The 15,342-nt window shown below is 38.1% G+C and overlaps 2 protein-coding genes across 4 annotated transcripts; one reads left to right on the top strand and one right to left on the bottom strand.

The window, feature by feature from the left end:
- Positions 1-101: 101 nt before the first annotated feature.
- LOC120015250 (ubiquitin-conjugating enzyme E2 32-like) lies at positions 102-2,404 on the bottom strand. The gene is made up of 5 exons (XM_038867581.1): positions 2,128-2,404; positions 1,320-1,451; positions 1,155-1,239; positions 728-891; positions 102-647 (listed from the first exon to the last, which is right to left on the bottom strand). The coding sequence occupies exons 1-5, from the start codon at positions 2,236-2,238 to the stop codon at positions 219-221; spliced, it is 921 nt and encodes a 306-aa protein (XP_038723509.1). The 5' UTR covers positions 2,239-2,404; the 3' UTR covers positions 102-218.
- Positions 2,405-4,114: 1,710 nt separating this feature from the next.
- Positions 4,115-13,538, top strand: LOC120014368 (DELLA protein RGL1-like). Of its 3 annotated transcripts, none has more exons than XM_038866304.1 (2): positions 4,115-4,337; positions 4,917-6,869. In XM_038866304.1, exon 2 carries the CDS (start codon positions 5,135-5,137, stop codon positions 6,581-6,583), a length of 1,449 nt encoding a protein of 482 aa, XP_038722232.1. In that variant the 5' UTR covers positions 4,115-4,337; positions 4,917-5,134; the 3' UTR covers positions 6,584-6,869. The 3 variants fall into 3 exon arrangements, with proteins under 3 accessions (XP_038722232.1, XP_038722231.1, XP_038722230.1); XM_038866303.1 differs by having other exon boundaries at positions 4,863-6,869; XM_038866302.1 differs by lacking the exon at positions 4,115-4,337 and adding an exon at positions 13,479-13,538 and having other exon boundaries at positions 4,515-6,801.
- The last annotated feature ends 1,804 nt before the right edge of the window (positions 13,539-15,342 follow it).

Genomic DNA, 15,342 nt, shown 5'->3' with positions numbered 1-15,342 from the left:
ATCACATCAAAAATAAAAACCGATTGACAGGTTATCAAGGTAAGATTGCATTAAGCAATGCAATTTAGTTGATACATATATATATATATATATATACCATCAGCCACAAACAATGACCTTAAATTACAAGTTGGTCAATTATGAGGAAGATCTAAGATAATTTTTTCCTTCCACAGACTGTATTGCATGGCATTACAATGGAAAAGCTTGCATGATATCTACGACCCTCCATCCATGAACACGGCACTGTGTCCGTTAGCTTTCATGAACTTTTTCAACAAGAGGACCACAATTGCAATGGTAAGCCCAACAGCAGCCCAAGTAAACAAACGATCATCAGCGGATCTTTGAACTTTCACCCCTGGCCTTTGCACTGGCTCACTGGCGGAGCCTCTGGTAGGAACTTCTCCAGATACTCTCACTGCTGCAGGACTGGCAGTAGTGTTCACAGGAATTTCCTGGTTTTCTTCGATAATCCTTTCCCCAGCAGCCTGATCTGGAAGTATTTCCCCAGTAGCAGCTATGGCAGCACCATCTTCAGAACTATCCTGCACTTCACCTTCTCTATCGACAGATTGCTCTTCAGCACCCTTTGGAGTGCTGAGTCGAGGAACAGGGGGTGCCTTGCTTAGCATATACTCATGGATCTGGACAACCCCATCGTTCATCAACAGAATGCCTATGAATTGTCATATAGGACAAACAAGAAATTCTAACACAAGCATACCTCATCGATGAGCTTCTGACGTTCTGGTGTCCCATATCTGGGAGCTGCTTCACGAGATTTGACGCCCAGGGCACGCCTCTCTTCCTGTGAATAGTTCAGTGAGCCCAATGCACCATTTGGGTCGGTAGGCATGAATGCAATGAGTGCAACTAGAGCAGTCCGTACTGCCAAGTGCCAACAATAGATAAGATGGGTCAGTATCTCAGATTTGAGAATAGGCCAGTTAGTTTCCACCCAAGATAATAGGAGAATGAATTATGTACAAGCAAATAAAAGACTAAGGGAATTACTGAAGAGTGACAGTGGCCCCATGATCCTAACAGCAGAATATACTTCATGCCGGAGTGATCCGAAATACTCAACAATTATCTCTATCTAAGACACAATTCAAACCACACTGTAGAGTTTCAAGATTAACTAAACTTACCACTCCATGAAGGCTGCCAGTGCTCAGGGTGGTGATTTGATATGCTTAAGCATATCTTAAAGTTTGTTTCGAAACGGCCATTTGGCTGAAAGAAGAGCAGGAAACTTGTTAGTACACAATCAATTGGGAGTGCCTATAACTTTTTAGAATAAAGAAGAATCATACAGTCAACAACATGAATGAAGGAGGCTTAAATGGATATTCTGAAGGCAACTGGATCCTTCCATGATAAATACCACCCTCAAATTCTGTACCAGAAGCACCCCTTACAGCAAATTGCCACTCGAATATATTCTCCTGAAGACAAAAAACAAATGTTTAATAGACGACATAGTAGCCTGGATTATAAGCAACACAATATACTAATTCAGTAATACGAAATTGCACAAAGTGAAGTAGAACCATCAAAGGAAACTAGATGAAGTAAATTATCCTGAGTTACAGACTACATGTAATGAAAAACTGCATGAATTTAAGACCTCCAACACAGTTCATCAAATACACAAACAATCTGAGGCCAACTCACTATGATTAAACACAGTTCAATCTGAGGCCAACTCACTATGTATATGGCAAACAAGTACTGACCATGACAGTCATATTTACACACAAACACACTGATCATGAATCACTAACGAAGGGGTTCTTCAAACAACACTAAATATATGTTTCTAAGAGCAATAACTGCCCCTCAGGTTTCCCAGATCATCTATGTTAACAACTTCGAGGCAGTAATTCTACCGCACAAATATATGATAAACTTTGCAAGAGCGAATATATCGAGAAATATCACACTTTCAATGGAATATTCAAAACTGGCAGACGAAAAGCCTAATCTTTTTGATACTTAAAATATAATAAGAGATTCGATCTATAACGAATTAAACTAAAATTTTCAAAATCCCAATATATACAGAGTGAACACATACAATTTTATACAAGAAATCTAAATTAGGGTTTGCAAAATACGAACCTCGAGAGGGAGGCTCATGAAATCATCGGAAGGATCGGACTGCATCTCCTTCACCTCTTGTAGGATCCTCTTCACCGCCGGATTCTTCAGATTGTACTTATCCTCCGCCATTGATCACAAGCCTGATCTGAGATCCACCTCACACCGCTATGTCCGCTATCAACCACCGTCCAATCAGCCTACCAGCTTCGACGCTTGTACTTTTTTCTGTGCGTCTACGAGCTTATCGGTTCGACAGGTTCCGATCTTTCGTCTTATAAAAGGCGACGCGAAATAAATGAGGTTAGCTGGAGACGACGACGACGACGACTTCGAATATTAACGTGACGCGTCATGTGATGCTACGGTGCTGACGTGTAGATATTTTGGTGGATGATGTGTCACTGCTTCTTATTGCTATTGGCTGAGCATTTTTATTAAATCTTTTTTTCCCCCTGTTAAATTCCTTTTTGGGGTGGGGGGGCCAGAACAATTTTGCAGCATAATGCGTATTTACATATTATTCTTGTGCCATTTTGATCCAATTTATCATATCGTTTAGTCATAGGTGGGAAAATTCATTTGTGCACACATATGATAACTCGAGTTTAGACATATGTCGAATGTTTAAAAAAAAATGTTTGTTTAAAAATATTTATATTAAGGGTGAAAATAGTCGATTATGATTATTTTTACATAAAATTCAACCAATCAATCAGTTATTTCGTTGATCGATCATTTTTTAAAATAAATATGTAAAAAAAAACAATTTGACTTGGTTTTACATATACAATTACAACTTTTGTTTTGGATTTAAACTCACATAAGATGATTGTGGGAAATCAAATTCGCATTTTTTTTAGATGAATGATATTGATTTATTATTTGTTGATTTTAGTATATGGAGGATTCAAATTTTGAACCGATTTGGAATCAAGAGAAATTAATCTCGCACAGTTAGATGACAGCCACCACTTAATTTAATTGTTGACATGCATGCCACTGTTATTATCTCTGAGAACAATAGTTCATCCCTTTTGAATGAAAACGTGACTATTCTGTGTTCAAATTGAATGGAGATTAATAAAAAAAAGTCAAATTATGCTAATAAAAAATCTTATCTATTGATATCATTGGCCTAATTATATTTTTGTCAGGACATAAAAAAGAGAATCTCACAACACCAATAAATACAACATTCATATAATATAACTACATTATTATTTTTTTTTGTTTTCTTTCTACGTCTCATAGTCATTTTTATCTGATTATTCCGATTTGCATGTCAAATCCTATAACGAATCATGTAATAAATCTTAATTTCAGGCACTCGGTTGGCCGGTTACCAAGAAAAACCTCATGCAATTGCAATAAACTCAATCGGCTAATGAGAATCTTTCAAAAATTTGTTATAGTGATTAGCCAGGATTAGGGTTGTACCCTAACTGAGCTATTTGAGCTCATGTTCTATTCGGGTCGATAAAAGCTTGGTTCGTCACGAGTTTCAATCGAACTCGAATCTCATTTGAAACTCGTTTTTATCTCAAGGTCAAACTCAAGATAATTCGCATTCGACTGATCAGGCTCACGAGCTGACTCGATAATCTTTTAACCTAGTCGAACTCGAACTGTGGTAACCTAACTTTTTTTTTCTTTTTTTTTTTTTGAAATTTCACAGAGAAATATGTTTATAATTAAAATCAAACATTTGACGCACACATGTCTAATATAATTAATTATCAACCGAGTAACCTCTCATTGGTAGAATGGTACTTTGGTAACTGACTCTTGAACCAAGCTTTTAAGCCTGAGCATGCCAAGGTTCGGCTTGGCTCGTATACAGCCCCTGTGAGGACGAGCAAGTAGCAACCTCAAAATGTATGGGCCTTAATTTCCCAAAATCTCTTCTGGATTGGGCTTTAAGTTGGGCCTGAAACTAGCGGGGTTTTAAGTATTAAACATGAAACCCAATCTGGTAATGAGAGAGCTTGATGTGATGGCAGGAAGAGAGAGGATCCATTCAGCCGTTTTGTTTCTCTCTGTTCTACTTCTTCTGTTTGTGTTTATCAAGCACGGTCAAAATTCGTTGACTAAGCACAAAAACGAAAGAGAAACAGCCAAAGCAGGGCAAGGGGAATAAGCCACTACACAAAATAACAAGTGTAAGAAAGGAAAAAAATCATGGACTCTTCAAAGCCGTCAACACTTGATCCATAAGGAATGACAGCTAGGTATCATTTTCTTCTCATGCAATTCACCAATTTCATGCTTTTCTAGTTTTCAAAGGAAAATCTCTGTATGTGAAGCATGTCTTTGATGCATTGTCACAATCTTTCAACAATTTGCCTACCTGTATTTCGCTTTTATTCATGATTATATATATATATATATATATATATATATATATATATATATATCTCCAAGCAGCGTTCGTATGTAATAAGACTTGTGTGATACTCTGCAGGCCACCTAGTTATTATCATCTTCCTATCAAAGTCATTGTCACTTTCCTTTGATTGTTTTTGTGTCAAGAATCTGCCAGAATAGAATTAATTAATGGGAAGTTTTTCTTATTCGAATAGGAATTTAAGGAGGGGGTTAAATTTTTTCTATATATTTACATTTAGGATTGTTCTCCTTATATTGAAACCAATGAAATTGAGAGGTACTTGTATATGCTAACTAGAAAACTAAGCACAAGAGGGGAAATACTTAAGTTTCTGAGCTAGTTTCCAAGTTTGATATGGCCAATGCAGCATACCCTTGTGATGAGTTGAGTAATTCTGATAATTCTTTGATGAGTGTCGAAGGAGGGAATGCGTGGAAAAAAGAGCAAGTTCATAAAGAGGAAGATTGGGGACAGGCTCGAGGAACTGATTCCCTTGGTTCTGATTATGGGTCTTATGAAGATGATGGATTTATTTTCTCCAAGTACCTGCAACAAGAACGGCAACTGCAGGCAATTTTGGGTTACGGGCTTTTTGACAATCTAAGGTTTGATGTCTTTTCTCCCGCACTTGAATCATGCATGGATGAGATTGCAGATATCAGTGAGACATCCTCTAGAATTCAAGATGTTGTGACGCCTGAGAAGGAAAAGAGGTATCCACAATCTTTAGCATCACTTCAGCTGCTTACAAGTCATGGTAGAGGATTCAAACGATTGAATGGTGGGCGAATAATTGAGCCAAGCAGTGAATCAATATGCATGAAGGAGTCGATCCATAGACTGTCAACTGTAGAAATCATGAAGGTTGCTGGTCAAAGGTTCATTCAGTCCTTTTCCGAGAAAGTTGATGTTGTGCCGTTGCTTAACAATCCCTTTGATATTTCGTTCTCTGGAATTTCTAAAGAGGAAATGGAAGATGTAGAGCTTGTTGATATCCTTCTAGCTGCCGCAGAGAAGGTGTGCTGCCAAGAATTTGAACTTGCGATCAAATTTCTCAGCAGATGTGATCGATTGTCTTCCATTAATGGAAATCCTGTTCAACGAGTAGCTTATTATTTTTCTGAAGCTCTTCGAGAGAAGATTGATCAAGAATTGAAGGGCTTTAAAAAGGAGTTTTCATTTGACATGGAACAAATAGTGATGGATGCTAGCTCTGCAAGTCTGGCTCACCGCCAAGAAGTTCCCTTTTGTCAGGTTGAACAATTTGCTGGAATTCAAGCCATTATAGAAAATGTGGCTGAGGCAAAAAAGGTTCACATAATTGATCTTGGCATCAAATGTGGAGTGCAATGGACACTTCTGATGCAAGCTCTTGCATCACGACATGAATGCACTCTTGAGCTTCTCAAGATAACTGCAGTGGGATTTTCTTCAAGTCAAACGGAGGTTTCAGGTAAAAGGTTAATGGGTTTTGCCCAATCTATGAACTTACCTTTCTCTTTTAGGGCTGTCATAATATCAGACATTCTTGACCTCAAAGAAGATCAATTTGAGCTTGATACTGAAGAAACAGTTGCTTTCTACTCTGAGTTTTTCATTTTTAACCTGATTGCACAACCGGATCATCTGGATTATTTAATGGGAGTAATCAGAAACATCAATCCATGTATAATGGTGGTCACTGAAGTTGAGGCAAATCTAAATTCGCCGGCATTTGTGAGCCGTTTTATTGAGGGTCTTTTCTTTTATGGTGCATACTTTGATTGCATTGATGCTTGTATGGAAAGGTATGATAAAAACAGAATCAATACAGAAAAACTCTTAAATCTAGGAATCAGGAGTCTTGTGGTGGCTGATGGAAATGAACGGAGAGCCCGCCATGTGAAGATTGACGTTTGGAGGGCGTTCTTTTCCCGTTTTAGGATGGAGGAAAAAGATCTTAGTATGTCTTCCTTGTACCAAGCGGATCTGATGGTCAAGAATTTTGCCCGTGCGAGATCTTGTACACTTGATATGAATGGGAAAAGCCTAATTGTTGGGTGGATGGGAACGCCAATTCATTCACTTTCAGTTTGGAAGTTCCTTTGATCAGGCTCAGTTCCAACGTCTGTATTTTTCAGTTGCCAACAAAAAAATTGTTTATTGGTCAGGAACTTAGGATATATAAGCTGGACATCCTATTTATGACAAGTTGTTGTCTGTAATCTTAAGGGATCAATTTTCCGGTTAGAGTTCCCTGTTGCATCATCATTGTCTCTCCTCCATCTTTATTGAATTCAGAAGATCGTGAATGCGCTATGATGATCGTAAGTGCCTATCATTGTACTTAGATTGTGTCAACTTGAATAAGACAGTTTGCATTTTTTTTTTTTCATTTTCATTTTATTTTACTCTTTCTATCTAAAGATTGATGCATTGGAGATGATAATTGCAGACTTTATGTTGTCTTTGTTTTTAGGATGCAAGCGTTAACTAAATATGTTTCGGAAGTTCTTCATTATTATTGGATGTCATTAGTCAACTTTGATGGCTGCCAACCTTCAACCTTGATGGCTGCCAACTTTGAATGTGTTCATTAGTCATTAGTCAACCTTGATGGCTGCCAACCTTCAACCTTGATGGCTGCCAACTTTGAATGTGTTCATTAGTCATTAATTGTGTTCACATATCATTAGTCAGTAACATAGCTAGAAGTGCGGAGATGCATATGATCTTGTTACTATATATACTAGGGTTGTAATTCCATAAATATTAAGAATACAAAAACACTTATTCTTCCATATCTTCCTTTTCTTCATGGTATCAGAGGAGGTCTTTTTTTTATTCTTCGTTTTGTTTTCTAAATGGCCGAAATCACTCCAATCATGTCCGACTCAGGCAGTCCCTCGGCCTCTCTACCTTCAAATACTTTTGATGTTCATACAAACCAACGATTATGTTCGGTTTTGTTGAATGAGTTCAATTATCTTCCTTGGTCAAGATCTGTGCAGTTAGCTCTTGGTGGAAGATCAAAGCTTGAGTTTATTGACAAAAGTACTGTTGTTCCTGATGTCAATTCTTCTCAGTATAAATCTTGGATTGCCCAAGATAAGATGGTGCAGACATGGCTACTTAATTCTATGGAATTACATGTTGCTGAAATTTTCAGTTATTATGAATCTTCTGCAGATTTATGGGATGCTGTTAAAGAGATGTATGGAAATCAAAATAACGCGGCACGAGTTTTTCAACTCAAAAGAGACATTGCATGTCTTCAACAGGAAGGTAAACCATTTATTCAATTTCTTGGTAGCATGAAAAGTATGTGGAATGAGTTGTCTGTTTATCGTCCACATACTACTGATTCTGCTGTCTTGCTAAAACGGGCTGAAGAGGATAAAATATTTCAGCTTTTGGCTAATCTTGCTCCTGATTACGAAGATCTTCGTAGTCATATACTTATGAATTCTGAGCTTCCTTCTCTAGGGAGTGTTTGTGCTACTATTCAACGGGAAGAAGTCCGAAGAAAGGTCATGAATTGTAACCTCAAAACTGAGGTATCTGAAGCCCGAGCATATATGTTCAATCATAAACGATCTGAAGAAAGAAGTTACAAGGGAAAGAGACCTGAGTTGAAGTGCAATCATTGTCATAATCTTGGTCATACAGTGGACCGATGTTGGGTACTTCATCCTGAATTGAAGCCTAAGTTTCCGAGAGAGAATATGCCTCAGAAACGGACTCAACCTTCGGGATATAAGGCTAATCATGTTACAACCATGGCTGGAGATGGATTGTCAAGGTTCTCCTCAAGTCCAATAACTCTTATTAATGAGTTTGCTTCTTATCTTCAAGCAAAGCAAGGTGAATCTGATAACAATGGGAAGTCAGCTGCCTTACTTGGTCAATTTGCTGGATTTCTATCTGAAGATAAAAATGGTGCAACTGATGACACATCAGGTATTTTGAAAGCTTTCTCAACTGCGCTGAATTTAAGTAATGTGCATGATTTTTGGGTCATAGATTCAGGTGCCACTGATCACATCACAAATAATCCTACAAATCTGTTTGAGTTTAAGTTCTTATCTCCACCTTCCCAAATATGTGTTGCTAATGGTAATACTGTATCTGTTGTTGGACAGGGAAAGGTAAACTTACTTTCTAAGCACATTGCATCACCAGCTTTGTGTGTTCCTTCTTTTCCTTTTCAACTTCTTTCGGTTGGCAAACTCGTAACTCAACTAAATTGTTGTGCTATTTTCTCTCCTCACAATGTTGTATTCCAGGATTTGGTCACCAAGAAGACGATTGGTGAGGGATTTTTTTTTCAAGGCTTATATTATCTTCTCAAAGATTTTCACAAGGGATTTCATGTAAATGCCTGTTTAGCTTCCAAGCACAAATTATGGCATCAACGTCTAGCACATCCCTCTGAGTCAATTTTGGCAAAGATTTTTCCAAATATTAATAAAAATTCAGTTGATTGTGACATTTGTCACTTGTCAAAATCTACACGATTATCATTTCCTTCTTCTAATTCTCGTTCAAATAAATTATTTGAATTGGTACATTCGGATGTCTGGGGTCCTGTTCTTGAGTCCTTTGATGGTTACAAATATTTTGTCACCTTTGTTGATGACTTTTCTAGATTCACCTGGTTGTATCTCTTGAGATCAAAAAGTGAGGTTGCTAGTGTTTTTCAAGATTTTCATAGTCTGATCAACACTCAATTCTCTTCTAAAATTAAGATTCTTCGATCAGATAATGACACAGAATATATGTCTCATATCATGACACAAACTTGAGCATGCATGGCATCATTCATCAAACTAGCTGTGTTGGTACTCCACAACAAAATGGTATTGCTGAAAGAAAAAATCGCGACTTGCTTGAGAAAACAAGATCTCTAATGTTTCAAATGAATGTTCCCAAACAATTTTGGTCCCAAGGTGTACTCACCGCTACTTATCTCATAAATCGCTTGCCTAGTAGAATTTTGAATTTCACTTCTCCATCTGAGTTGTTGACAGGAAAGCAGCCGAATTTATCTCATCTTAAAATCTTTGGGTGTACTTGTTATGTGCATATTCAAGCAATTCACCGTGACAAGTTAGATCCAAGGGCAGCCAAGTGTGTTTTCCTGGGATATTCATCTACAAAGAAGGGATACAAGTGTTATGATCCCATCTCTAAAAAGCTCATTGTAACAAGGGATGTTAGGTTCGACGAAAACACTCCATATTATTCTCAGTCTCGTGGCAGTTCAAGTCAGGGGGAGTCAACTTTAATTCCACTACCAACTCTGGATATGTCTCATGATTGGTTATCTATTGTTCCACGGGTGGATTTTGTTGATCCACATGCAACATCTGACAGTGAACAAATATCCACTCCAACACCAGTCGTAGTAACTCCCACTGAGTCGGTTCTAGAGACTAATGTGGAAACTGATATGCAAAATTTTGATCTGTCTATTCGACGTAATCCTACTCGTGACCGACGACCACCATCAAAGCTTCAGGACTATGTGTCATACTCGGTAAGACACCCAGTCACTAATGTTCTTGGCTATCATAAACTGTCCTCTTCTCATGCAGCCTATCTTAGCAACATCCTTGACAAAACTGAACCTCAAAGCTTTTCTGAAGCTAATCAAAAAGAGGTTTGGCAAAAGGCTATGCAAGAGGAGCTTCAGGCTCTAGCTGATAATCATACTTGGAGTATTGTTCAACTTCCAAAGGATAAGAAAGCTGTCGGCAGTCGTTGGGTATACAAAACCAAATTCAAATCCGATGGTTCTATTGAAAGGCATAAGGCAAGATTGGTTGCACAAGGCTTTACCCAAACTTATGGAGTCGACTACACGGAGACTTTTGCACCGGTGGCAAAAATGACAACTGTTCGTACTTTGCTATCGATTGCTATAAATCATGGCTGGTCTTTATCTCAAATGGACGTGAAAAACGCATTCTTACATGGCAATCTCCTCGAGGAAGTTTATATGAAACTACCGCCGGGTCACCCTCAAAGCAGTAATCCACAATTGGTTTGTAAGCTTCATAAATCCATCTATGGATTGAAACAGTCACCCCGTGCCTGGTATGCCAAGTTGAGTATGGTACTTGAGGAACTTGAGTTCAAAAGGAGTAACGCTGATCACTCTTTGTTTGTTCTCATCAAGAATGGGGTACGATTAGTAGTTTTAATTTATGTCGATGACCTTATTATTACTGGTGATAATATTGCAGCCATCTCCAATATTAAAAAAGTTCTTCATCAAAAGTTTGCCATTAAAGATCTTGGGGTCCTTAAATATTTTTTGGGAATCGAAATGGCTACATCTCACAAAGGTCTTGTTTTGAATCAAAGAAAGTATGTGTTAGATTTGTTGTGTGAAGTTGACATGCTCGATTGCAAGCCTGCAAATACACCGTTGGACAGTAAACTAAACTTGGCTGTAGGGGTGTAAAAAACCAAACCAAACCGTAATTCAAACCGTAAACCAAACCGAAAAAAATCATTTGGTCCGGTTTTTTGGTTTACGGTCCGGTTTCGGGTTAGAAAATGCAGGTTATTTGGTTTTCGATTTACGGTCCGGTCTCAACAATTATAATTCGGTTTCAAACCGAAAACCGAATAGTAATTTATGTTTAATAATATTTTTATAGTTTTATATAAATAAAACAATATATACAAATTAATGTTTTTAATTGCCAAGGACTCAATGAGTGAAGGATTAGTGGAACTTCAAGAATGTATGTTTGAGAATTGTGATTTACCAATTTGCATTTGAACATGTTGATTTCTAGTTTCCACAGAATGCAATTTGCAATTGAAACAAATACATAATGTAGGTTTACAGGTTCAGAGATAAGAAATTCATATATACAAATAATTATCCGGTTTAAACCGGTAAAACCGAAAACCAAACCGAAATTTTCGGTTCGGTTTAAAACGGTTTGTACATATTAAACGGTTTGGTCCGGTTTATAAAAACAACAAACCGAAAATATTCGGTTTCGTGGTTTCCGGTTCCAAACCGAACCGTTAAACCGAACTTCCACCCCTACTTGGCTGTAGATGGTGAATCTCTTCGGTCGCCTCAAATTTATCAAAGGTTGGTAGGTAAGCTTATTTACCTCACCATTACTCGACCCGATATTAGTCATGCAGTCAGTATTGTGAGTCAATTTATGCACTCTCCAACCATTGTTCATATGGGAATTGTTAAACGAATTCTCAGATATTTGAAGGGGTCTATTGGTCGTGGTCTACTTATGAAGAACAATGGTCATACACAAATAATCGGCTACACCGACGCTGATTGGGCCGGCAACTCTCTTGATCGTAAATCCACTACTGGCTATTGTATATTTGTTGGTGGCAATCTTGTTTCGTGGAAGAGTAAAAAACAGCTCGTGGTTGCTCGTTCTAGCGCTGAAGCCGAATATCGTGCAATGGCTTCCACTGCTTCTGAACTTATCTGGCTAAAGGCATTGTTGGTCGATCTTGGTTTTCTTCATCCTCAACCAATGACTCTCTGCTGCGATAATCAAGCCGCCATGCATATTGCCTCCAATCCAGTATTTCATGAGAGAACCAAACATATTGAAGTCGATTGTCATTACGTCCGTGAAAAAGTTCAGTCTCAGTTAATTTCTACCAAATATACTCGAAGTCAAGACCAACTTGCGGACATGTTCACTAAGGCTCTTTCTTCAGCTCAATTTCATTCGTTACTTTCCAAGCTTGGATCAATCAATATCCTTGCTCCAGCTTGAGGGGGAGTATTGGATGTCATTAGTCAACTTTGATGGCTGCCAACCTTCAACCTTGATGGCTGCCAACTTTGAATGTGTTCATTAGTCATTAATTGTGTTCACATATCATTAGTCAGTAACATAGCTAGAAGAGATGGTGGGGAGGCTGGCTCTGGGTTGTGCCATCGTGGGCTTTTTCTACATGGTATCGAAGCGGGTGTGCTCGTCCCCGATGAAAAAGTCCACTCGTTGGGCCTTGGGCTTTGATACCCAGTCCACGAGTGCGGGGGAGTGTTAAAAAGGTGTTAAAGGGATAAAAATCCCACATCGATTGTTGAGGGGCTTGGTGTCTAGTTTATAAGCTTGCCCAAGTCTTCAACCTATTGTCCAGCCTTTTCCAAGAAGGTGGGCTGGGAACTGTCACGGCCCAATGGGCCGAGATGGTGGGGAGGCTGGCTCTGGGTTGTGCCATTGTGGCATTTTCTACAATTATATTATACAAAGTACGATTATATTCCATCCTGATGAGTGGTCAACATTCGTTTTAGGACCTTATATTACTACCACTCTTAACTCTTTCAGTTATACCATCTTTATATCTTTCTGATCTCATGAATCCCAATTACATCTAAGACACTAGAGAACCAAAGAAGGAAACTTTTGCAAGAAGAGAACTAATAATATAAGTACTGGCACACCTAAGTTCGTGTGGTTTACTGTACCTTGTTCTTTCTTTTACTTATTTATTTTTGGATCACAATTTTGAAGGGATTCTATGAATCCATGCATTGGTTGATTGCCATGAGAAAGAAGTCTTTTTGTTATTTCTGTACAAAGGAAAGAAAAAAGGTAAAAGGTTTTATATGTTTGGAAAAGATAAATTCCACATGTATTATTGTGAGAGAGGGAAAGAGAGTCTTTAGGACAGTTCTCATTAGACCTCAATTCTTCAATCATCTTGATGACAGCATGTTAAGACAATGTAAAAGAAAGAAAATGCACTCAATATTTTTTCTGCTATCACTCTCCTGATTAATGACAGCAATTTAAGTTTTGTTATTGTTTCTTTTTCCTTTTGATGTGCTCCTCTAATTTTATGCTCTTGGAGTTTTGAGAAAAATTTGTATACAATTGCATGTCTCAGTCTATCTTTCAGCAATTTTCTATACATAAAGTATTTTGTTTTTTTCCAAGACTCTATTCAAATGGCATTGATTTATAGTAACTATCGTTGGGTGATGCAGGCGGCCTTGCAACCTCAAGCCATCAACATCATTATTACTATGCTTGTTATTTTAGTTTTAGTTGGAAGAAAGCACAGATTTGGAAGAAAGCACAGATTTGAGAGAAAGATAAAATTAATATTATTGATAGTTTTTCTCACACTTTTTACTCGGTCTAAAGGTCCCCTTTAAATGCATCATATACAATCCCTAATTACATGGAGAATCATCAACCACTACCTAACATTGGGAAGACTTAATCATCAATCACTACCTAACACTACCTATAATTAAGGAGCTTATTATAATACAAAGTCAACAATTAACAACAAAGTCAACAATTAACACTCCCCCTCAAGTTGGTGCATGGATGTCATACATACCCAACTTGGACAAGAATCGATGAAAGACACGCTTATTCACAGCCTTCGTTAGAATGTCTGCTACCTGATTTTCTGTTCGAATATGCGGCACCTTTATAACTTCACTTTCGATCTTCTCCTTGATAAAGAATCGATCAACTTCTACATGTTTTGTTCTATCATGTTGGACTGGATTATGTGCAATATCTCGAGCAGCTTGATTATCACAAAACAAATGCATTGGTTGACCATTACTATAACCCAAATCTTGTAACAAAAACTGAATCCATAATAGTTCGCAAATGCCTAGTGCCATTCCACGGTATTCTGCCTCAGCACTAGACCTAGCAACTACATGTTGCTTCTTGCTCCTCCATGTGACTAGGTTGCCACCAACAAATGTAAAATAACCAGACGTGGATCTTCTATCATCTATTGATCCTGCCCAGTCAGCATCGGTATATCCCTCGACATTGAGATGGTCATTTCTTGTGAACAAAATACCTTTTCCAGGACTCCCTTTTAAATACCTTAGTATTCTCATGACCGCGTTCATGTGTTGTTCTCCAGGATTGTGCATAAATTGACTCACCACTCCAAGCGCATGTGCCAAGTCAGGTCGTGTATGTGCCAAATACATTAACCTGCCTACTAACCGTTGATACCTCCTTTTATCCACAGATATTTGGTTTGAACTCATCCCAAGTTTCAGTCCCTCCTCTAATGGTGTATCGGCTGGTTGACAAGCGGTCATCCCTGTTTCTTTCAATAAATCAAGGATATATTTTCTTTGGCACAGAAAAATCCCAGAATTATTCTTGGATACCTCAATCCCCAAAAAATATTTTAGGGAACCAAGGTTCTTCATCTCAAACTCTTTGAACAAATATTGCTGAAGTGCTACTCGTTCCCTTGCATTGTTTCCTGTGACTATCATATCGTCAACATACACGATAAGAATTGTTATTTTACCTTCTTTCTTCTTAATAAACAAAGTATGATCTGCATTACTTTGTTTGTAGCCAAAATGTCGCATTGCTCGAGTCAGTCTGCCAAACCATGCTCTAGGTGACTGTTTGAGCCCATAGAGTGATTTCTGCAATCTGCATACCTTCTTCTTATGCGTGCCAAGTAGACTATATCCTGGTGGAAGGTCCATATAAACTTCTTCTTGTAGCTCTCCATGTAAAAATGCGTTCTTTACATCAAATTGATGCAAAGACCAATCGAGGTTTGCTGCCAAGGATAATAGTACCCGAATAGTATTGATCTTTGCTACTGGTGCGAAAGTGTCTGAATAATCAATGCCATATTTTTGTGTATATCCTTTCGCTACTAGTCGCGCCTTGTATCGATCAATTGATCCATCTGCCAGATACTTTATAGTAAAAACCCATCTGCATCCCACCGGCTTCTTTCCAGGTGGCAGGTCAACTATTCTCCATGTAGCATTCCTTTTTAATGAGCTCAACTCTTCATCCATTGCTGCTCGCCACTTGGAATCAGCCATAGCTTCCTGCATA

The sequence above is a fragment of the Tripterygium wilfordii genome, chromosome 14 (assembly GCF_013401445.1).
Source record: "Tripterygium wilfordii isolate XIE 37 chromosome 14, ASM1340144v1, whole genome shotgun sequence".
Lineage (NCBI taxonomy): Eukaryota > Viridiplantae > Streptophyta > Magnoliopsida > Celastrales > Celastraceae > Tripterygium > Tripterygium wilfordii.
This window is presented reverse-complemented; position numbering and strand designations above follow the sequence as displayed.